Source organism: Xenopus laevis, chromosome 9_10L (assembly GCF_017654675.1).
Source record: "Xenopus laevis strain J_2021 chromosome 9_10L, Xenopus_laevis_v10.1, whole genome shotgun sequence".
Lineage (NCBI taxonomy): Eukaryota > Metazoa > Chordata > Amphibia > Anura > Pipidae > Xenopus > Xenopus laevis.
Genome location: NC_054387.1, coordinates 46,099,024 through 46,124,300, shown reverse-complemented (window position 1 = coordinate 46,124,300; position 25,277 = coordinate 46,099,024). Strand labels below are relative to the sequence as shown.

General features: G+C 38.7%; 1 protein-coding gene across 1 annotated transcript; it reads right to left on the bottom strand.

Annotated features, from left to right (window-relative positions):
* Nucleotides 1-1,382: 1,382 nt before the first annotated feature.
* LOC108701807 (DNA damage-regulated autophagy modulator protein 2) lies at nt 1,383-24,974 on the bottom strand. The gene is made up of 9 exons (XM_041576855.1): nt 24,331-24,974; nt 10,343-10,435; nt 9,267-9,406; nt 3,932-3,999; nt 3,679-3,812; nt 3,423-3,600; nt 2,997-3,052; nt 1,860-1,940; nt 1,383-1,751 (listed from the first exon to the last, which is right to left on the bottom strand). The coding sequence occupies exons 2-9, from the start codon at nt 10,358-10,360 to the stop codon at nt 1,548-1,550; spliced, it is 879 nt and encodes a 292-aa protein (XP_041432789.1). The 5' UTR covers nt 10,361-10,435; nt 24,331-24,974; the 3' UTR covers nt 1,383-1,547.
* Between the last annotated feature and the right edge of the window lie 303 nt (nt 24,975-25,277).

The window sequence follows — 25,277 nt, the reverse complement described above, 5'->3', positions numbered from 1 at the left end:
CAGTATGATAGCTCCCACACATCTCCTGTCAAGGGTCATAACAACAGAGAAAGCAGACTGAAGCTGCTGGGGGAAAACAGGAGTGTGAGAGGCCTGTGATGGAATCTTGATTCATGCACTATTGAAATGTATGAGAACAAAACAGGCTGGGGGTTTAATGACACCACTGTTTTTATGTGTTGCTTAAGACCAGCAACCGACAAGGAGATTTTCTCCAGATTCAACTTCAGGCCATTTAGTGATATGTTGGTCATTTCAATTATTTCAAATGAAGAGGCATTTTAGGAGACACATCTCCCTGTTGACCACTGTCCTAAAAGGGGAACTGCACTTTAAAGCTGTTTTTGCATAATGAAAAAGAATCAAAGGCCATTCTAGCAACTTTCCAATCTACATTCATTGCACGTTTTCACTGGTTTTAAAGTTATTTGAAAATAAATTTGCTATTGAAAGCAGAGTTCCCTGTATAACTCAGCCTGCAGCCTTGTGCCAGAACCCCTCAGTGACTTCTAATATCCTTATGATTTACAGTAGGGGGTATATTATCCCTTATAATACATGAGTGATACTCAGAGTTCCCTGTATAACTCAGCCTGCAGCCTTGTGTCTTTATATGGTCACAGAACCCCTCAGTGACTTCTAATATCCTTATAATTTACAGTAGGGGGTACATTATCCCTTATAATACATGAGTGATACAAAGAATTCCCTGTATAACTCAGCCTGCAGCCTTGTGTCTTTATATGGTCACAGAACTCCATAGTGACTTCTAATATCCTTATAATTTACAGTAGGGGGTACATTATGCTTTATAATACATCAGTGATACTAAGGGGGATATTTACTATGGACTGCACCCATTTGTACACTTTGCACCTTGTTATGTATGTAGTAAATGTCCACTATTGTTTGTTTGTGGATAAGCACCTTAGATTTTCAAAGAATGGAAAATGAGAAAATGTTGAGAAAAACTTGCTTAGAAAAATTGATTTCAGTATTTTAACCACATAATTCTTTCCCTACTAAAATAAACAGTACACGGAGAGGCACATTTATCATGAAATTTTTTTTTTGAAAATTCTAATTTTCAATTCGACCCTTAAAGGTGGCTATAAAACTTGAGGTCTGCTCCATTTCATTGGCAAACGAGTGAATCTTTAACTCAATAAAGCCAACCATGAGATTAATGTTATAATTCTATGCCTACCAAATACTGGTACCTGTTATTAAATAATAATTATAATAAAATATCGATAACATTTTTCTATAATCTTTATATGTTCAGCAATAACTTTCTCGAAAAAACTAGGTTATCAGGTTTCTCAGGTTTTTTTTATTAAATATGAGGACAAAATTAAAAATGACAATGCTAACCAATCATAAACGTTTTTAAAAAAAAATTTATTTGCAAATTTTTTTAAAAGAATATTTTCATGATCACAGACTACTGAGGTAAATCGTTATATATAAATATTATTCTGGGATGAGCAAATCCTGAGCAGTTTGTTCTTTCCTGTGTTCTATGCGCATAACTATTCTTCTTGTTGCTATTTTAATACTGTTAGTTGATAAGTTCCCTGTATATTATTGGGATCGCTGAGCCCAATGATCTGATTGGAGGGTAACAACGTTATTTTGTGCACACAGATTTCAGGTGTTGGTTCTTCAGGGGCCTCTTCATCAGATGTAGATACTTCCAGCTTGCATATCCAGTCGTCTTTCATGTTTTTTGGGCGTTTTAGAGTCAGATTCTAAATAGTAAAAAAAACAATAAAATAGAAAGTGTTAAGACATTAGTAAGAAATGATGATCCCCATACAGTTATATCTCTTCAGCAAAAATAAATCACATTTACTGACCTTAAGTTCCATGGCATATGTAGGCATATAGCAGAGAAGCCCAAACATTCCTATCCACTCCAGTGTGCAAATTGCATTTGTCTAAAAATCAAAAAGCAATTAAAAGGGTTATTATAAGAGACATTTTTGATTTTGCTCCTCCAACAGAACCCGACCTTGCCCCCCACAAAATCCAAAAAGCAACAAAACACAGAAGATAAAATGATATACCTCTACATGTATCCTAGACTAACATAGACTTAACATAAGATACAATTTATGTATAATGCCTTATTGTAAAATATGAGTTCCTTAGCTAAATCAATGCATCAGGCTATGCTGTGTCATAAATTACATCACTAAGCTCCAATGATAATGGCTGACATCCCAGTGAGGCCTATATACTGTATTAATATTCGAATTTGTGGGATTTTAGAGTTTTTAGTTACTACAGGTATGGGACCCGTTATCCAGAATGTTAGGGACCTGGGGTTTTCCAAATAACGTATCTTTCTATCTACTAGAAAATCATGTAGACATTAAACCCAATAGGCTGGTTCTGCTGCTAATAACTATTAATTATATCTTAGTTTGGATCAAGTACAAGGGATTGTTTTATTACAGAGAAAAAGGACATCGGTTTTAAAGATTTGGATTATTTGGGTAAAATGGAGTCTATGGGAGATGGCTTTCTGGATAACAGAATTACAGATAATGGATCCTATACCTGTATTTCAAATAAACACAATCATAAAATTTAAAAAAAAAAATTTCTTTTACCTTATTTATTAAAAACGCCATATATAAAAGACTCCAATGAATAAGATTGTGGAGAAAAACTTGAATCTATTGAATTTGAGTTTTACTCGACATGTTAGAGTTTACAAGCCCAAAAAATTGAATTGAATTGACTCGCACATGACTTTTAGATGCCAAAGTTTTGCATTCGATAAATAGTGAAGATTCATTTTTTTTAAACCACGATTCACATTCATGATTTTTGAATAAAAAAATAAAAACGAACACTGATGAATAACCCCCACAGTGCTGACAAGGATATATTTTACAAGATATTCCCAGTTCTTGTGGCTAATAAAAATAAACAAACATGACTGCTCAAATATACAAATAACATCTAAATGTGTAATGATGACTTACCATATAGAGTTCATTGCAGCTCTGCAATACCGCACAAGTAAGAAATATTGTCGGAACTAAAAGATGTCTGCATTAAGGAAAACACATTACCAATATACAGGCAACAGTATAAATACTTTAGGGGTACAGGCACACACTGGGGTGTAAATGACCAATATCTATAACAAGTACAAAATAACATAATGGGGTTATCAGGAAGGCTACACAAAACCACATACTAATTAGGTGGCAGGGACATTGTTGTTTGCCATCTACCTAACCAGGTTCTATAGATGGAAGACCCTATAGTAAAGGAACATGAGGTTACACCCATCCTTTTAGGGGCACCAAACTGGATTCTATCCTGCTCCCCCCAGATGTCAGACGTGGAATTCATATGGGACACAAATAAATCATGAACTTGAACCAGTTAACAAGAAAGGATACAGATTATAAATTGAATAGCAGTTAACACTGAAAAAAACATCCGGTAATAAACCATCCATAGTTTTTTCTGTTGGGCCGACGTCTTGATGTACACGATACATTGCAATAGGTTGTACACACTTCCCATGCCAAATCCCAGACCTCCTCCTAATCGATGGCCAGCTCTCGATTCCTCCCCCTACAATAGAAACGCGTCAATCAGTTCCTGAAATTTTGGTTTCAAGATCAAATTTGAAAAACAGGAACAGTTTTTTACCCTAACGAAAGCAGCTAAGGCAAAGCCGACACAGGATAGGAGTCCACAGCATAACATGCATATATTACGGCGCCGACTGACTTCGGGTTTGTAGAGCTTGATGAATTTAAAGTTCAAATACTTCACTGCAACTTCTGAAATATGTAAATAAACCATATTAGCTCACGGGTAATTGTGCTAGACATTAGAAAACTGACATATTAGATGTTATACTATATAAATATATCTATTTAATGCTATTGCTGTAACTTACCTATAATGCAGGAGATTGTTACTGTAGTCCTGGTAAGAGCCATCTCTGGTAGGTTATTTCCTAATTCACTAAAAGATAAATAGAAATCTTATGTTATAAGATGGTCCTGGTTGCTATCCATCAAAACCAAACTAGTTATCCCAAAACTCTATATTACATTAAAAAATAGTCTTTATTTAGGGATACAGACCACATGGTATTCTGCCTAGGCGGAATGATTATACCCTTGTGAACTGGGGGCTTTATCCCAAAAATCATGGGCCCTTTTTGACAGGCGCTGTAGAGACTAGCATCCCATTATATACATTTTTTCTAAGGTCCTGGTTGCTATCCAGCGCAAGCACATTCCATGTAGGAAAGGAACACAGACTTACCTTATAAATGGCACAAAAGGCTTTATGTGTCCCAGAGTAAGAGCTATAGTATAAGACACTGTAAGGCCAATGGTAAACAAAACCGTCCACATTATCGGTAATAAGGCTAAACCTGTTATACAGTTTTTCTTCATATTAAGATTTTGAAAGGGTAAATATACTTAAATAGAAATTAATAGAAATTGAATCAGTGACAGTGATGTGAAGCCAAGTCCTCACTCACTCACTGCAACTGATAAAAACTGACATGATAAAAGTCAGTACCTTGATTCATGTCATTGTGATGTCATGTTGTGTCACATGACTGCAATCTCTCAGCGATGTCCCAGGCCTAGTGGGTGGTAGCTTGACATTGTGAGGTCACCAGCAGACAACAGTCATTGTGAGGTCACCAGCAGACAACAGTCATTGTGATGGCCCCAGCTGTCTCATATCAGTTTTTATATAACATACAATTATTCTCGTTTATTTCAATGAATACACATTCCCTTTACTTTCCTTCAGAATCCTGGGAATGATGAATATATGTATATTAATACCTAGCTCATGGCTTATCTATGAAAAGTGCTGATGCAGAGATTTCTGGAGTCATCTGTTTGGGGCAGGTGCAGCCGAGCCTCATCTTTCATAGCAGTGCATTCATGTTTTTAATTTGGACACCAACTTTATGTTATTGGTTTGCGTCATTATATTTATGTGATCTAGTGATTTTCTCCATTTCATTGCATTAAAAGATTAGTCAAAGAGTTAGTTTTGTACTATGTAACTATTATGTGTAGGTAGGGAACACAGGGAACATGAAAAGAGTTCCTGATACATAGACCAAACCTGGCCTCCATGAATAAAAGGACTGGGGCATAAAGATGGAACCTTTCTTCCCACATAATAAATATCAGGATAGTTATAGGGAGAAGCTTAGAAGGTATGTCCACCATGTTGTTAACATGTGCTCAACTAAAAAGGGAGTCCTGGTGAATCACACTATGGGGGCATATTTATCAAGGGTCGAATTGAATTGAAAAAACTTCGAAATTCTAATTCAAAAAGACCAACTGAAATTAAGTTTTTTTTTTTTGAATAGGTCCGTTTTCAATTGAATAGGTCCATATTCGGCCGAATTTGAATCAAAGGAATATCGCCTTTGATCGAATTCGATTCAAAGCTTTTCAAAACTTCGATTTTTTTAAGTCCACTAATTGACTCCAATTAGGTACTAGGTGGTCCCCCATAGGCTAAAACAGCAATTCGGCAAGTTTTAGATGGCGACTGGTCGAAGTTGAATTTTTAAAGAGACAGTACATACATTTCGATCATAGATTTTATTTTTAAATTCGAATCGAATTTGGACTATTCCCTAGTCGAAGTACACAAAAAATAGCTTGAAACTCAAATTTTTTTCATTCGAAAATTCACCTCGACCTTTGATAAATCTGCCCTTACGTGTTACGTTATTTACGTGAGTGTATAGATAGGTCAGTATATGTTTGTGTATATGTGTGCACTGGGGAACTTTTGAAGGGGTTGAAATTGATGAACTTGAACTAAAATTAACTATGTACTATACCATGTAACTATGGAAAGCTGCTTATAAGCTGCATTCTTGTATTTGCCAAGGCAAATAACATGGCAGCTCCCACTCATATGTTTTCTGTAGACCCATACACTGGCTTTTTAGGGGAAAAAGCTACAGCCGGGCACCTGGAGACCTAACAAAAGAGACAGACAACTTATCACTTGCTGAGGGGCCAGGGGTGAAGACTTTAAGTAAAAATATACATAAAGGGATGCTATATCTCTTCTGCAGGACAGCAACCAGCAGCGGATTAAAGTTTCTAGCACTCACAGTAGGGGATACTTTATCCCTTATAATACATGAGTGATACTCAGATTTCCATGTATAACTCAGCCTGCGTTTGTCTTTATATGGTCACAGAACCCCTCAGTGACTTCTAATATCCTTATAATTTACAGTAGGGGGTACATTATCCCTTATAATACATGAGTGATACTCAGAGTTCCCTGTATAACTCAGCCTGTAGCCTTGTGCCTTTATATTGTCACAGAACCCCTCAGTGACTTCTAATATCCTTATAATTTACAGTAGGGGTACATTATCCCTTATGATACATGAGTGATACTCAGAGTTCCCTGTATAACTTAGCCTGTAGCCTTGTGCCTTTATATTGTCACAGAACCCCTCAGTGACTTCTAATATCCTTATAATTTACAGTAGGGGTACATTATCCCTTATAATACATGAGTGATACTCAGAGTTCCCTGTATAACTCAGCCTGCAGCCTTGTGCCTTTATATGGTCACAGAACCCCTCAGTGACTTCTAATATCCTTATAATTTACAGTAGGGGGTACATTATCCCTTATAATACATGAGTGATACTCAGAGTTCCCTGTATAACTCAGCCTGCAGCCTTGTGCCTTTATATGGTCACAGAACCCTTCAGTGACTTCTAATATCCTTATAATATACAGTAGGGGGTACATTATCCCTTATTATACATGAGTGATCCTCAGAGTTCCCTGTATAACTCGGGAGGAATCATTTTCCAGTAAATCTTGCAGATCAGACAGATGATTAACAAGAAATATAAACATTAAGTAGGTCAGGCCTGTTTCAGGCAGAGATTATAGAGCTAAAAGATCCGTGGATTAGAAGTTCAGCTGTGTTAGCGAGTGGTTGGGAGTAGTGGTACAGCCTTTTAGCTGCAGTGGTTACTGGGAGTTGTGATGAGCTGAAGGGTGTGCAACACTGATATCAAAAGCTTGTCACACCCAAGATAGGGGCATAGAGTTGTATTCCCTGTAACCCTGCATGTGGCATTTACACCTTCAAAATGGCCCCAGTGTGGCTTTAGCTGGAAGTGATTCTGTTCTGCCTTTGTCCATTGTAAGCAAATTATACTGGAGGCTTCATTTTTATTGTTGTTCCTTTTTTATTGTTCTAAATAAAAACCCTCTGTTAGAGACATTGTCCAGCAGTCTCAAATTCTAACATTATGCTTGGCATATTGGCAAATATGTAATGATCTACTGTTATGTCACCAAACAATCAGATGGTGAGCCAATTGGAGCTAACCTAATAATTTGGCCCCTGGACCAACACTCCAGCCAGTCAGGAGAGAACTGCATCAATGGGCCGATGTGCTCCTCTCCCAAGGGCATTTTGTAGCCTGCTTTATAGATATTTGAAACACAGCATATATGTTTGCTAAAGGTCCCAATGGGATGCAGCATGCTGTGCAATAAATCACATGAAATAAATGATTGGAGTTCTGCCTTGTGCTTTTATATGGCCATAGATCTCTTCAGTGACTTATAATATCCTTATATTGTACAGCAGGGGGTCCATTATTTACTATATAATACACAAGAGCAATTCATATCCTGTAAATTATATCTTTATAATACACAAAAGCCATGAATATCCTGTAAATTATATCCTTATAAACGGTGAGTTCTGATGTCATCAGTTATAAACGGTGAGTTCTGATGTTATTTCTGTCACATGACTCATTGAAACTTGTGTATTATAATAAATAAAGTACCCCCAGTTGTAAAATATGAGGATATTAGAAGTTACCTCGGAGTTCCATGACCTTTATAAAAACACTCGGCCTTCGGCCTCGTGTTTTTATATGGTCATGAAACTCCTCGGTGACTTATAATATCCTTATATTTTACAAGAGGGGGTACTTTATTCACTATATAATACACAAAAGCCATGAATATCCTGTAAATTATATCCTTATAAAAGGTGAGTTCTGATGTCATCAGTTATAAACGGTGAGTTCTGATGACATTTCTGTCACATGACTCACTGAGACTTGTGTATTATAATAAATAAAGTACCCCCAGTTGCAAAATATGAGGATATTATAAGTTACTTTGGAGTTCCATGACCTGTATAAAAACACTCGGCCTTCGGCCTCGTGTTTTTATATGGTCATGAAACGCCTTGGTAACTTATAATATCCTTATATTTTACAAGAGGGGGTACTTTATTCACTGTATAATACAGAAAAACCATGAATATCTTGTAAATTAAATCCTTATAAACGGTGAGTTCTGATGTCATCAGTTATAAACGGTGAGTTCTGATGTCATTTCTGTCACATGACTCACTGAAACTTGTGTATTATAATAAATAAAGTACCCCCAGTAGCAAAATATGAGGATATTAGACGTTACCTCGGAGTTCCATGACCTTCGGCCTCGAGTTTTTATATGGTCATGAAACTCCTTGGTAACATAAATTATAATTATAATTTATAAGAGGGGGTACTTTATTCACTATATAATATCCTTCTATTTTACAGTGGGGGTTCATTATTCTCTCTGTCTTTCTCTCTCTCTTTCTTAAACCCGAACAAAGGGGGCGGGCAGATTGCATTGGGGGTGGAGCAGTGATTACATAAGAGGCAGGCACAATGAAGTAGGTGGAGTAATGGCGTCAGAGCGGAGCTATCGCATCACTTAGACACAACTGGCTGGATTTACATCCAGTTTTCTCAATGTTGTAAACTGGACAGAAAGTTTTGATGTCCAGTTCAAAACCACACTGGGGGCAACCCTATATCTCATATCTCTATTCTGCCTAATGAGTAAGCCCGATTCTTTAATTATAGGTATGGTATGGGATCTGTTATACAGAAATCAGTTATCCAGAAAGCTCGGAAATACAGCAATGCTAATTTAGAAAAAAAAAATCTTATTTTTGATCGATTTGCTTTTTTTTTGTTTCTGTAATAAGAAATGAACCTCAATTGATAATTTCTTTATTGGCCAGATTATTGTTCGGTTTTTACAAGCTTGAAAACTGAACAGAAACTTGAGACTTTAACAGGCCTTTATATATATATATATATATATATATATATATATATATATATATATATATATATATATATATATATATATATATATATATATAGTGGTTAGACATACATGGGCTGCCATCTTGGTCTGGAGAGGCGGAGTCTTCGGCTTATATTGATCTGTGTATAGCCAGAAACATTCTCCACTTTGTCCTCAAACAGTGCTGAGAAGAAGATCATATTCTCAATATGGTTTGGCTGGGACTGTGCCTGTGTTATTGGGAGAGAGGAGAAATTTAAATGAAGGTGTCTGCCTACTTTACAAGCTGTTTGAAAGCAATAATGGGAGAGATATTTGTATATTTCTAGTAGCCTTATGGTATGGTGTTATATGTTATTAAAGGGACAGTAACTCCAAAAAATTAAAGCATTTTAAAGTAATTAACATATTATACACTGTTGCCCTGCACTGGTAAAATTGGCATGTTTGCTTCAGAAACACTACTAGTTTCTATAAATAAGCTGCTGTGTAGCCATGGGGGCAGCCATTCATGCTGGAAAAAAGGCACATGATACATAGCACATAACAGATAAGCCCTGTTCAATATAATGTTTTTTTTATCTGCTATCTTCTTTGTAACCTGTGCCTTTTCTCCTTTTTTACAGCAGCTTATTTATTTAAATTAGAGAAGTCTTCATGAAGCAAGCATAAAGCTTTTACCAGTGCAGGGCAACAGTACATTATAATTCAAAAAGATAAACTTTCAGTTTTTAGTGTTACTGTTCCTTTAAAGAAACCCCCAGGTATCAAGCATTCTGGATTACAGATCCTATACCTTTAGTACTACTTTTAATGATGTTTGAGAGTCTGCCTAGGTTCAGCGATGGCTGCACAGGCAACTTTGAAAAACCTCTTTGTTATCAGATCCGTGTCCCACAAAATATATCAGTAATGAGTAACGCGTTGCTGGTTTGTAGCTACAAACATCTTTACATAATATCTCCCCGGCTCAGCAGCTGCATTCTTTCTTGCACATCATACATTTAACTGTGTCTCAGCTTCCTACCCATCAAGGGGAAAAAAGTGCAGAGCCTGCTAAAATTCCAGGGAATGTGATAAGGAAAAAGAGACGGGAAAGGATCAAGCCTTTGAGTTGGCTTTTATCTCCGTACGGTATTTCTGTTCCATTCTCCTATTGTTCTAACCTTTTCTTTATTTGTCATTGTTCTTTTCTCCCTTCGCTGTTAGTAATTCAGCTGCCTGACACACTTGCCGTACGTAACATTTCATCCATGAATCTGAAATAGAAATCCAGCATGTTGCACACTTTAGTTAAAGGTTAGCGAAGGAAAATGCTGGATATTACTGAGAATAATGGGCCATAAACTTGTCTCCTGCAATGCACAGTCCTCTGATATGTATTTGGTAATAGCTGTAGGCAGTTTCTATGCAGCGGCTCTGAGGTTTAAATGCCCTGATGAGGAGGGAAATTTAATGTGATGCTGACAGTTGCAAATGGCTTTTCACTCTACAGATATGTACAAGTTGTCTGTGTGTCATGCATTTCGTTTGCCTGCCAGTGGTGGTTTTGAGACACTAATTCTGCCTGTTTGTTTCTTCTGTTTTAAGGCAGAGTTCATATCTGTGGTACAGAGCAATTGGAACTAATGAGAAGCTACTTGGGAGGCTGCAGGACAAGGAAGGGATATTGGGCAATTTGAAGGGTTGAACTGCCAGGCTATATTAAGAATGAAAGTCATACTGAGGTTCTGGGGCACAAAAGAGAACTTGGAACAAAGGTTCATTCTCCAGACTATTTTTGCTCTCTCCTTTCTTTACACACTCTCATATACCTTACCGTCAACATCCTCTCTTAACTTAGCAAAGTAGGACAGACAAGTGTATATAAAGAGAAGCGAGAAGGAAAAATAGTTTGGAGAATTTGAGCCTTTATTCCAACGGTCTCTTTTTTTTTTGCCCTAGTCTCTTTTGAAGAGGAAAATTAGCCATTTCATAGACCTATAGGTCAAAAATTCTGTTGATGGTGGGTCTCCATTTTCACCCTTTTAAAGTGAAATATAAAAACAAGTGTATAATTCATTCTAATTATACCCAAAATTATATATTTTTTTGCCATCACCGGTTATATTAAAAGCCATTTATAATAGTGAATTTTCTACTCTCAGTCAGTGTCAGACGGGTCTACCATGATACCAGAAAAACGTCCTATTGGCTCAGATGTCAGAGTATGCGTCCGCATGCCCCAGTTTTGGACCTCGGGTCTCCATGTCCCCCCTTTAGTAAAGTGAAATGTAAAATAAGGTGCAGTGCTGGGCCAACTGGCCAGTCGCCCTAGGTGCCCTCCTGGATTCTTCACCCATCCCCCACAATCGTATCCCTGTATACACGTGCATGCGCATTAATGGCCGCTGTAGGTAAACTAGATGAAGGATGAGGCAGTGGTGTGACGAAGGACCGGTCAAGGGGTGAAGAAGAGGTACATGGCTGGTGCCCCCCAACACTGCGCCCTAGACATGTGCCTCTTCTGCCTACCCCTAGTTCCAGCCCTGATAGGGTGTTGACTTTATTCTAAACCAATACTTTTACATTGTAAATCTGATCAAAAAACTTAATTTGTCTCCCCAGAGAAACAGATTGGTAAAGACATACAAATGATGGGGTGAGCACACAAGGGTCCACTAGGGGTTTTCTTGGTACCCTAGTAGGCCAATCTGAAATTAATGAGTGTTGTCGAGAAAGTTCTGTCCATCTACATACCTAGTATTATAAATTAATTTAATGTTACTAATGATAGTAAATAATGTTTTGAGTTTTACTTACCAAACAATTTTTTTTATTCTTACCACAGTAGTCTAATCTAGGTACAGTAAAAATAAAAACATAAAAATAGTTTTGGGGACTAGTAAATAAGAAATATGGCAGCTTTCACTTCCGTTGCAGAGGGAGAGGAAGCCTATAGGGGTCATTTGCAAACATAAGCACAGTGTGCAAAGTATAATTTTGAATGCAAATCTGTAACTTGATACCCATAATGGAGCATTTCCCCCAAGTATAATTGTGGCTGCGCTCCGAGCTGCATCTGCCAGAAGGGATCAAAATGTACACAATAGTCCCTGTGTTTTGTGAAAAATCGAATGCAAGTTGCATCTAGGGAGGTTCTGTCAATGCCAGAGTGCACATTCAAAACAGTGTTTGCATCCAATTCACTGGTTGCAATTCTGGTGCACCTATTGACTCAACCCACTGCAGGAACCCTGGAGCTACTGTGACAGTAGCTCAAAAGTTCAAACAAAAAGGAACAGGGCATTGGGATAAATTATGTAGAGAACACAACCCAAGTGATGGTCTTTGTGGATACAATGAGTGCCCATTTGTCCATTGTTTTGCTGTATGACAGTAGCTTAGCAGCATAGGGAAACAGTTGAAGAGAAAGGAAGGGGAGAGAGGTAGAGTAGAGGCTGAAGAAGAGGAGAAGAAGAATGTGAAAAGGGCAGTAAAGATCTACGTTTAATGGGAGAAAGGGAGTTATTAGAGAAGAAAGACAAAAAAACGAGAAAAACATAACAATAAAAGATTAGATAAAGGAAAGAAAAAAGGTTTAAGAACAAGAAAAAGACATGGAGGGGACAGAAGAAGAAGACACAAAGAAATAAGTAGAACATTGTGACAAGACAGAAGAAAAGTGAGAAAAAGGAGTAGAAAAACCTCTTCCTTTATCTTTTTTATATCATTATTGTATTTTTGGTTTGCTTATCAATGTTGTGTTGGGGGGTCTCTGAGTAAATACTGGTTGTAGAGCTATATAAGGCAGTTAGACATTAGTACAGCAGGCAGAAAGTTACACCAGTGATGTCACCCCCACCCTCCAAGTTTGCTAAAAATAGAAACCACTCATAGTTTGATACTATTTCTATCAAAGCCATATTTTTATATTTTAACCACTCATTACCCCGTAGGTATACATCTCATCCACTCAACATCCTTAGATCCGGATAATGTTGAGTTCCACTTTAAAGCAGAATTATTTTTACATGAGTACAGTTCAAATATGACTAGAAGATCTGATAGTTAAAAAATAGAGGAAGAGAAAAAAAGCAAAAAAGCAGGGCGGGCATATCCACATTCATTAAAGGAGCATTCATCATTAATAATCATTCTCAATTATTTACAAAGCATTGCATAATATCTGCATATATTTACACTCAAATTTCAACTTAGGTTGCTGGGTTAAAGAGGCAGCCACATTTAAATATAATTGCTCTATTTAGGTTAGAAACTAAACAGTGACTAAATGAGCCCAAGTAGGGTTGTCACCAGGCTAGTATTTTATTATAAAACACAATGTATTACCGGTATATGTAATTTCTGTCACACAACTCACTGAAATTTGTGTATTATAATAAATAAAGTACCTCCAGGATATTAGATGTTACCTTGGAGTTCCATGACCTGTATAAAAAATGGTCATGACACTCCTCTGTAACTTATAATATCCTTATATTTTACAAGAGGGGGTACTTTATTCACTATATGAAAATTATACTTGATGCTAATGGTTTTAATTAGAAAGATAAAAATACAGGAAGATCTGTATTATTTTTTCAGATAAGGTTCTACTGTTATGATGGTCCATCTAGGTCCATCTAGGTCCCTGCAATTTGAGGACAGCAAGACCCAAACAGGAATGAGAACTGAGTCAGACTGGACCATCATGATACCAGAAATCTTCTGGGTGGCCCACACATTACTGAGCCCGCTGTTCTATCGACATTCTCTGCCATCGCCATGGTACTTCTCTGTTGCTATAAGGGACTGCAAATGATTCTGGTGTGTCCAAAAACATAATGGTGTGCTCCTCATAAGCATTCTAGTTCCCTGTAGAAGAATATAAGATGTCCCTCCTGTAACCCCCTGATGCCCGCTCTACTGCTGAGGGTTCTATATAAGAAGAGAAGGGAGGAATTAGGGGTTTGAAAGACTGAAAAATATGAGGAGTGGACAATTTGAAGAAAAGTAAGCTATAAAGAAGAATGCATGAGAGACAGAAGAGAGAAGATTCAAGTTCAAAAGTGGGACATGGTGTAGCATGAGCAAGAGAAAAAGTAAGGAGTTGTTGGAAGAAAGGGGGACAATAGAAGTGTTGGAATTGTTAATATACAAATAACAACAGAGTAACAATGTAGGAGAATCGAAAGACGAGAGAAACAAAGAGATCGATCAAAGAGAATAAGAGAGAAGGTGAATTAAGAGAGGAGGTTCAAAGTTCTGGTAGGAACTGCATGTGGACATTCAAAATAAATTAAGATGAAAACAGACCCAATGATTTGGTGGACAGAAAGACTGTATAGAACACTCTATTGTGGTGCTCTTTATGGGGTGTTTTTTTTCTCTACATTCCACAAGTTCCTTAATTCATTGGGCTTTGGATCATCCCTTCCTCCAATGCCTTATTCTCGCTTCCTGCCCTGACACTGGACAGATTCTCTGGGCTTATTCTCACTGCTTTGCCTACCTAACTTCTGCTTGATTCTCTTGTTCTCTATTTGCCTAAATTCTGCCTAATTATTGGAACGTATTGCCCTCTTTGCCTGATTCGCTCTCTGCCCATCTTAAAGCTGCTTGATTTTGGAACTTCTAATTTTTGCTGCCTGGCTTATGAACACCTGAGTCTTTGGACCATAAACTAAATGGTTATCTGTCTACACCCATGACCAGAACTAGGGGTAGGGAAAAGAGGCACATGCCTAGGGCGCAAAGTTTGGGGGCACCAGGCACATACCTCATAAGCAGCCTACCCCTAGTCCCCCACTGAAAAAGGAGATGTATGCTGTTCTCCTTTGCACACAGATGAAGTGCAACATGGCTGGCCGGGTTGCCTGGGCACTCTGCCAGCATTACCCAGCACCACCCATGACCAGGACAGCAGACTCTATGCAATTTGAGGCTCAGATATTGCCATGCCTAGCTTGGCCAGTAGCTAGAGGGCCAGCTAAATGTCCAGGTTGCACATCCCTGATGGCGGCCATGTATGACAGACTCTGTCCTGATCCTCTGATTCTCTTGAATCTCACTAACCTATCTCCTGCTTAATCCCTAAGAACTTTATATACAGTATGGGCTTGTACATCAGATGTTCACCAAGTCTTCTTGTGCCTAAATAGCTTTTGTAACACACTATTCTCCTATAGTCTCCTATAATACTATTTCTGCAAGAAAAGTGCATTGGGGCCCTTTAAAATGAATTTAGCTGAAAACACTTCAGTATGACAATCTTACTGTTTCCTGTGTTTAGATAATATTCAGGCAAGTCCTAACACATCTTCTGGACGTCTACAGAAAATACATTACAAATTGGAAAGTGGACAGTGATAATTATCTTGGAGGGAAGCACAGGGGATGGGATAATATGGAATATGCACAAAATGAAAACAAACAACATTTTATCAAGAGATTATAACCCTTCACAAGCTGGCAAATGTAGACTGTTGGCATAAAATACCGTTGTGCTGTAGATTCTACATTTTAGGTGCATCGGGGGTTGGGGGGATTTTAGCATAGCTCTTAAGCCCTACTTAATGATCCCCTTATATTTGCAGCTAGACTGCAGCCTGATGAAGGCTAAGTTCTGATATTGGTGGGGGGTGTTGGGAACTCCTGTACATAGTTACATAGTTAGTTACATAGTTAAATTGGGTTGAAAAAATACAAAGCCCATCAAGTTTAACCCCTCCAAATGAAAACCCAGCATCCATACACACACCCCTCTCTACTTTTAATTAAATTCTATATACCCATACCTATACTAACTATAGAGCTTAGTATCACAATAGCCTTTGATATTATGACTGTCCAAAAAATCATCCAAGCTATTCTTAAAGGCATTAACTGAATCAGCCATCACAACATCACCCGGCAGTGCATTCCACAACCTCACTGTCCTCACTGTGAAGAACCCCCTACGTTGCTTCAAGTGAAATTTCTTTTCTTCTAGTCTAAAGGGGAGGCCTCTGGTACGGTGATCCACTTTATGGGTAAAAAGGTCCCCTGCTATTTGTCTATAATGTCCTCTAATGTACTTGTAAAGTGTAATCATGTCCCCTCGCAAGAGCCTTTTTTCCAGAGAAAACAACCCCAACCTTAACAGTCTACCCTCATAATTTAAGTCTTCCATCCCTCTAACCAGTTTAGTTGCACTTAGACTCTGCACTCTCTCCAGCTCATTTATATCCCTCTTAAGGACTGGAGTCCAAAACTGCACTGCATACTCCAGATGAGGCCTTACCAGAGACCTATAAAGAGGCATAATTATGTTTTCATCCCTTGAGTTAATGCCCTTTTTTTTATGCAAGACAGAACTTTATTTGCTTTAGTAGCCACAGAATGACACTGCCCAGAATTGGACAACTTTTTATCTACAAAGACCCCTAGATCCTTCTCATTTAAGGAAACTCCCATCACACTGCCATTTAGTGTATAACTTGCATTTATATTACTTTTGCCAAAGTGCATAACCTGCATTTATCAACATTGAACCTCATTTTCCAGTTTGCTGCCCAGTTTTCCAATTTAGACAAATCACTCTGCAAAGTGGCAGCATCCTGCATGGAACCTATAGTTCTGCACAATTTAGTATCATCTGCAAAAATAGAAACAATACTTTCAATGCCCACCTCCAGGTCATTAATAGACAAGTTGAAAAGCAAGGGACCTAGTACAGAGCCCTGCGGTACTCCACTAACAACACTGGTCCAATTAGAAAAAGGTTCCATTTACCACCACTTTTAGTAGTCCATCTTTTAGCCAGTTCTCTATCCAGGTACAAATACTATGTTCCAGGCCAACATTCCTTAGTTTAACCAGTAACCTTTTGTGTGGCACTGTATCAAATGCTTTAGCAAAGTCTAAGTAAATCACATCCACTGTCATCCGAGAATCTAGGACTCTACTTACCTTCTCATAAAAAGAAATTAAGTTAGTCTGGCAAGATCTATTACGCATAAAACCATGCTGGAACAAACTCATAGTATTGTGATTTGCTATGAAGTCCAGTATCTTATCCTTTATTAACCCTTCGAAAAGCTTTCCTACCACTGACGTCAGACTAAGTGGCCTATAGTTTTGAGGCTGAGAAGGGGATCCCTTTTTGAATAGCGACACCACATCAGCAATTCGCCAGTCTTTCAGCAACATGCCAGATCTCAATGAATCCTGAAAAATTAAGTAAAGAGGTTTGGCAATCACAGAGCTAAGCTCGCTAATTACCCTGGGATGAATACCATCTGGCTCCGGACCTTTGTTAATCTTAACATGTTCTAGTCTCTTTTGAATTTCTTCATGTGTGAACCATGTATCATTAGTTGTATTACTAGAATTGGGACTATTAAGAAGGAAACCTTCATTAACTGGTTCCTCATTTGTGTAGACAGATGAAAAATATGAGTTCAGAATCTGCGCTTTTATTTTGTTTTCAGCAACCAGCTGACCCCCCCCCTGATAGTAAAGGTCCCACCCCTTCCTGCTTAATTTCTTTACTATTAACATATTTAAAAAATAATTTTGGATTTTTTTACTTTTTGCTGCAATATCCTTTTCTATATCAATTTTAGCTTGCCTTTGCATGATTTATTGGCCTCCTTGTACATTATAAATGATTCAGCTGTCCCAGCTAACTTGAAAGCCTTAAAAGCACGTATTTTCTTACCCACCTCAACACCAACACTTCTATTGAACCAAAAAGGTTTTGATTTGCAACGACGTTCCTTGCTTACAAGTGGAATATACTGATAAGTATATTTATTAAGCAGCATTTTAAAGACTTCCCATTTTTTTCTGTGTTTAACCCTGTGAAAAGCATTTCCCACTTAATATGTTGCAGAGATGCCCTTATACTGTCAAAGTTTGCACGTCTGAAATTTAGTGTTTTAGTTACTCCCTTATAGAATTGCTTCTGCAACAGAATCTCAAAGGAGACCATGTTATGATCACTATTCCCTAAATGCTCACCCACACAAATGCTAGAGATGAGTTCAGTATTATTAGTTATTACAAGGTCCAAAAGAGAGTTATTCCTAGTAGGTTCTTGAACGAGCTGGAATAAACAGCTGTAGAGTGGGCAAGCACTGTTGTCAGCATCTTGTGTTAGTCTTAACATCTTGTCCTACTGGAGTCACCTTACCTACATTATTTCCAATGGCACTGATAAAGAACAGAAACACAGCATATTTGGGTCCAACTGACACATAAGGGCAGATTTACTAAGCTCGAGTGAATTTTCAAAGTTACAAAAGTTCGAATTTCAAAGTAATTTTTTGGGTACTTCGACCATCGAATAGGCTACTACGACCTTCGACTCGAACGATTCGAAGTAAAAATCGTTCGACTATTCGATAATCGAAGTACTGTCTCTTTAAAAAAAACTTTGACTTCATACTTCGCCAAATTAAAGCTACCAAAGTGCAATGTTAGCCTATGGGGACCTTCCACAGCAAGTTTTTTTTGATCAAATAGAAATCCTTCGATCGAGCGCTAAAAATCGTTCGATTCGAACTACTTAATTGTTCGATCGTACGATTTCTATGCGATTGTTCGATTGTTCGCATATGCTAAAAATCCTTCGACTTCGATATTCAAAGTCGAAGGATTTCAATTCGAGGGTCGAATTTCGAAGTTTTTTTAACTTCGATATTCGACCCTTAGTAAATCTACCCCATAGTTTCAATGTATGGGTGCAAAACAGATAGGGGCCCCAACAATGTTTTTCTGGAGGGGTTGTCCTGAGGGCTTCCACTCATATTTGAACCATTACATAGACAAGCTCTGATCTAAGAAAGTCTCTTCACTACATAATGGCACAAATAAAATCATGATTCCTGACTCTCCAAGTTGCTCTTTATTCTGCCTTCATTCCGTCCCATTTACTATCCCGTCACTCATCTTACAGGGGACCTAAATATCCATCCCATGGGATCTGGCTGAGACACTGAGCTCTGCATGCTGAACTGTTTACCATTTATCTTACTTCAAAGAGTTCCATGCCAACATGACTGGCAATCTAGCTGAGTGCTCCTAATGCTTACAAACAAGGCCGGCCCCGAGAAGTACATTCTGATTAGCCACCAGTGGCTTTATTGGTGCTAATAGTAAGCTGCTGCTCTTTGCATAGTGTTACTGTATATTTGTATAATGGATTTCATGGCACTTTCTGACTGTTACTAAACTGGCCATGTGAACTGCAATGCTCACCACTCATCCTCCAGAAACACTGGGGTGCTACCGGTTGGGAATCTCTAAGGTATACACAAAAACCTAGTAAACGTCGCCCAATATATATTTTGTATACTTTAATATTTTCCTTAGTTATGAAGCACCTCTAGTGCCTGGGCCCCAGACCAAGTGCCCAATCTGCCCCTACCCTAAAATACTGTTTATTTATAAGAATAATGGCTGGATATTTAGGTAATTACTCTAGTTCTCCTTATTTATGTGAGATGGTGCTGATTTGCATATCCAAAAGCGAAAGAGCTTACCCTGAAGAGGACGGGGTTTAGGGCAGATTGGCGTAACTATGCAGCCATCTTGCCCCTTTGGTGTTGACAATGTTAGAGAGACTGATCCTACTAATACCACTGAGCTGTACGGAATAGAGCCAGAAGGAACTATTACAGTGAATATTTCAGGACTGGATTCATGTGGGTGCTATTTATAATTAAACATATATATAATTCATAGAGGCACTGCAGAGATCACATTCATAGAAAATCATTCGGTCGGATGATAGATCTCATTTCCGAATTGAAAGCAAACCTCCTTTGAGCTCTTCTCTGTGTATCCGTGCGCCTGACTCTAACTCTAGTAATAAGCCTAACGCTGTTATACATAAAGCCAGTTCCACCGTTAATCCCATCGATTCAAGTCTTAGTATATGGATCCAAATCTATGACCTCTACCCTTTCAAGCGATGTGGAGTCCCTACATTCTCTCTATTTCTCTCTAAGGGTATTCCTTTACATAGGGGTTGCAGCAAAGCACTGGCATCATTTATGCTCTGTTTTTGTACATTTGCTCATTTGTTTCATTAGGTAGAGGGGTTGGCTGCATAAGATGGTGAAATTGCACAGGGCCCAATAAATATTATGTGCTTTGGCATTTGCTACCCACAGATCTGGAAGCATATTCTTTATTATAAACCACCTCTGCCTGGCAATTTTGCCTACCTTAGTGAAGGTAGTACAATAAATCCAGAAATGTTATGGTATGCTGCTATTGTTTTGCTTATCTCTCTTCTCCACAGTTGTGATACTATAACTCACAGCATCCCACAGGGCCACTATCACTACTATCTGACCTTCAAGCTAAAAAAGCCTCCATATTTTCTGCTGCTACGGAACTGCACTTATCCAGTCGTACAGGGCCACCATCAGAAACCCATACAACTTAATAGTTGTAACAAAATGATGCAAAACCATGGAATACTCACAGGGCTTTATAAACGACCCAACTGATAATAAAAAAGAATTGTACTCACCTTTCCCCATAATTAAGACAAGTAAATAGCTTCTAAAATGACATGGTGACTATATCTGTTGTCCTATTTACTCCACAGAACATCTGCAGAAGGAACCATAAAACTAGCGGAGTCATCAAAAAGGCATTTGAGGAAAATGTGAATATTAATGTGCATTTCTGTACAAATTCCCTTATCTGCTTCTGCCTCCGAGATGAGTTGGGTGTCCTAGAAAATAGCACAAATAAACACCAGCCAAACTCATATAGAAGCTGTACTACATGTACATGAAATAGTGTGTTGCCACATTTTATTTCTGCTCCTAAATGCCCCCTGGATTTCAGAACACTGTCTGGTTACTAGGGTCACTGGTTAGAATGTCACTGACGAGAATGCAGGGAGCTTTCCTGAGATAAACCATGAGGTTTTGGGGTAATTTACAAAAGCACCTGAGGACAGAACTCTGAGACCAGACATATTTACACTGGAATTATGGGAAAAAACACTGCATTATTATTTAAGAAAAAAACCATGGTGATGCGTCCCACATTAGACACTGAACCTGTATGTGTCTCCTTAGGGCAAGGTCACACGAGCTGTTTTTACGTTGCATTTTTAAAAACGTAAAGCTGAGCGTAAATACGCACAAAATGAAGCCTTATTGAAAATAATGGAATACGCACTATAGAAATTCCTACAGGGCACTTGCGAGTCAACTTAGACGCCAGTATTTGAGTTCTTTATCAGAAACGCCAATACGCCAAGGAAACACAATATTTTTGAACTTTATGGGATCTGTAGGTTTGGAAATACAGTTTGCTGAAATATGTTACGCATTTTCAACATTGCATGCGTGTGTGGTTTCATTGGTGTATTTACACTCGACCGCCCATTTTTATATGCAACGTAAAAACGCCACACGTGACCTTGCCCTTGAAATTGAATGTGACTGGCAACATGTAGTTCAACCTCTTTCCCTACCCTACAAAAGCCCTGTTCATGTTTCAGGGAACAAAAAAGAGAAGTGATTATTGAAGCAGTTAATTGGGTTGGTTGGGGGATGACTCCAATGATTTCATGTAGCGGGATTTAAAGGGGTGGTTCACCTTTCAGTTAACTTATAGTATGTTATAGAATGGCTAATTCTAAGCAACTTTTCAACTGCCCTTCATTTTTCTTTTTTAAAGTTTTTTCATTATTTCCCTTCTTCTTAATCTTTCCTGCTTCCAAATGGGGGTCACTGACCCCATCTAAAAATCTGTAAAACTACAAATTTACTGTTGTTGCTACTTTTCATTACTCATGTTTCTATTCAGGCCTGGTACTACCTGGTCTATACACAGGTTTAGTACAGGGACCAGCTGAAAAAGTACAGCGAAGGAAACAAAGTTTATTAAGGGTTTGATGGACATTTGAAGGAAAGGATTTCAATATTGGATTAGTTTACTCTAGAGAAAGACAAGTTAGCAAATGTGTGTAATACGCACTTTTACGATTAGTGTAGGGCTTTCTCAAGGGAACAAATCCATCTCTTCTGATAGGAGGAATGGCAGATTTTATATAATATCTATAAATAATGGGTTTATGGCTGCCACCCCCTGGATCAATGTAAAATTTGTTGAAAATTTGATTTGCTGTCTTTTTTCAATGTCTATTGTGACATTGTTTGCAATAAGCCAGGGCTTTTTTTCTCCGAGCCCCTGGGATCCCACCATCTCAAGCTGTGGTAGGATTTCAAATAGTACAAGCAGGGACAATACAAAAGGTAACAAGTATAAAAATTTGCTCTAGAACCTCAGCCCAGGAGACCACATTGTTTCTGAGCCACCCAATCTGGGCCCAAGATGCAGCTGATTTATTACAGCTTCTTATTTTCTGCACCTGCGCAGGACCTTATATACTGACATTCCCTGTGGATTCATGAGGCAGGTGCACTTCACACGCAAAAAAACTGGCACCAGACTTTGATGAATAAAGTGGATTTTAACAAAAAAAGCATGAAAGCTGAAGCAGATGTCTAAGATATTTTTTTTTTTTTAGATTTGGAGAGGTAAATGTTAGACATGTTGAGCTTGGTGAAAAGGGAAAGAGATTTGAGAGTCAGATCAGAGCCAGGCGGAGGGTAAATAATAGACCGGGAAGCAGAAAAGAGATACACGGAGAAGGGAATGTAGAAAGGAGGTGGGGAGAGAGAATGCTGAAGCTGAGGAGAAAGACCAGAACTAGTACGAGGGAGAAGAGACAGGAGCTGTAGAGAAGGAAGGGGGAGAAGATAAAGGAAAGAGTAGAGGAGAAGGAAGACAGAAGCTGAGGATGAGAGGAGGTGTTGAACTAAGGGGGATAACAGTGGGGGCAAAGGGAGAAAGCCAGCAAAAGAAGGCAGATGAGAGTTGAGTAGAAACAAAAGAACTAAGGGGTGAAGGAAGACTGGAGCGGAGGATAGACAAGGAAGACAAGATTAGGGGAAGGATGAGGCATTGAAGATGATGAAGGGAAACAGTTCATAGGAAAGCAAAAGATAGACAAAACTGAGAAGAGAGAATAGAGAAAGTAGCTGTAGAGATAGTTCCTTCTGAAGCCTATAAAGGAGAAGGGATAAAGGGTAACATAAGTTACAAATGGGAAATTGGGAGAGAAGAGAAACAGAAGCATGAGAGGGAGAAAAGCAGATAAGAATCACTGACCGAGAAGAGACACAAGGGAAGGGGGTGAAGGGAAACAGAAATTGAAGAAGGAGGAGAGAGGCCTATCCCCCATTAAATAAATAAAATGGATTGTTTGTCCAAGCTGGAAACTATGTCAAAGTCATCCCAGGTCTAGCCAGGCCAACACTTGTTTTCATCTGATTCATTAAGAATTCTAGTATTTTATAGAGAATGTTTAAGCTGCAAGTTGTATGTTAACCTGTTTTGTTTAAAGGGGAAGGCATCTCCATAGTACTTTCTAAATATTCTGATATGGATAGATCTTGTTTTCTGTTTCCTTCTGTATGAATTGGAGACGGAGAAGGAAGACATGAGAAAAAGTGGTGAGAGAGAAGTTAGAACATAATTGGGGAGAGAAAAGGAAGAAAGGATTTAGGGGAGTGAAAGAAAAGATTTGAGGGACAGAAAAGAAAGATAAGTGGGTTCTGTGGGGAAAGGGATTAGATGAGTTGGGAAGAAATATATGAGAGGGAAGCAAAATAGAAACTGAAGAAGGAAAAGGAAGACAGAGCTGGGGAGGAAGAACATAAACAGGAGTTGGAAAAAGAAGACAGAAGCTGGAGAAGGAAAAGGAAGACGGGGCTGGGGAGGAAGAACATAAATAAGAGTTGGAAAATAATGACAGAAGATGGAGAAGTAAAAAGAAGACAGAGCTGGGGGTGAAGAACATAAATAGGAGTTGGAAAAGGAAGACAGAAGCTGGAGAAGGAAAACAGGAGCTGAAAAGGGAGATGGGCTGGGGAGGATAGAGCAGTTGTGGAGGGAGGAGGAAGACAGTATTTGGGGAAGGTGAAAAGAGGAAGTATCAAGAAAATAAAGTAATGGGTTGGGTGGGGAGAATCAATAGAAACTGCATTTTTTCACATGGGAAGGAGGCCATTATTCAATATGATATCCATCTGTTACTCTACATTTATGAAAATACTTTTGTACACTTAGCACTTCTTAAAAAGCACATGCAAACCTTAGCCTGAGGCATGTGCCTTCCCACAGCAGTTTCTCTGTTCCTGTGTCTGCCATCCCCCTCCTTTTCTGGTCAGCTCCAAGGATGCACGGCAGAATTCCGTTTTCTGTGAGGGGTAACTATAGAAACAAGATTCTGTTATGAAATATCAGACAGCAAAAGTCTCTATGTCGCTCGGATTTAAGCATTAGATGGGGCAGGCGGCTTGTGCTGGAGGGAGAAGGGCAGGGGGTAACAAGTGATGGTACCAGTGAGAAGGTCTCTTTTACAAACCACTCTCACACAAGCACCTGTCCACTTAATCCAGATTATGTGGGGTTTGTGACAATGGGTCAGAGAATCACTGTGGTGCTGTTGGGGGTGTTGGATCCACACAATAAAGGAAAATACACAGTGTTGTAAATTACACATTATTGCATAAGTGCTAAAAGCTTTAACAGCCTCTGCTCTCAACAAGAACTTTTCTACCAGAACATTGTTGGTGGGATTTACTTCCACATAACCACAAGTGTATTGGTGATATTGGGGGCCAGACCTGGCTGATAACTGTGTTTGCAATTCATCCTACAGGGGTTCTAGTGGGTTGAGGTCAGGGCTCTGTGCAGTCCAATCAAGTTCTTGTACTCCCATCTCAGCAAACTTATTCTGTGAAGAACATGGCCGGATTTACATAGTGAGTGCCCCTAGGCCCACTTCCGTTCATCGCCCCTGTCCCCTCCCCTTTATTCATGCATATTTTCATCATCTGGAGCAGAGCAATGGGGATTGGCGCATGGGAAATCTAAAAAATGATTGTATCTCCAGCGCATCACCTGTGTTTTTGAACCAATGTGGGTGTGGCTGGGCAGCATGCTGCCCCCTAAAATCCTGCCTGAAATTTCAACAGATTTGTGTTCAAAGCACATCCACTGTATCTTGGGCTGGTGGTTAAACTCATAAAGGCAACA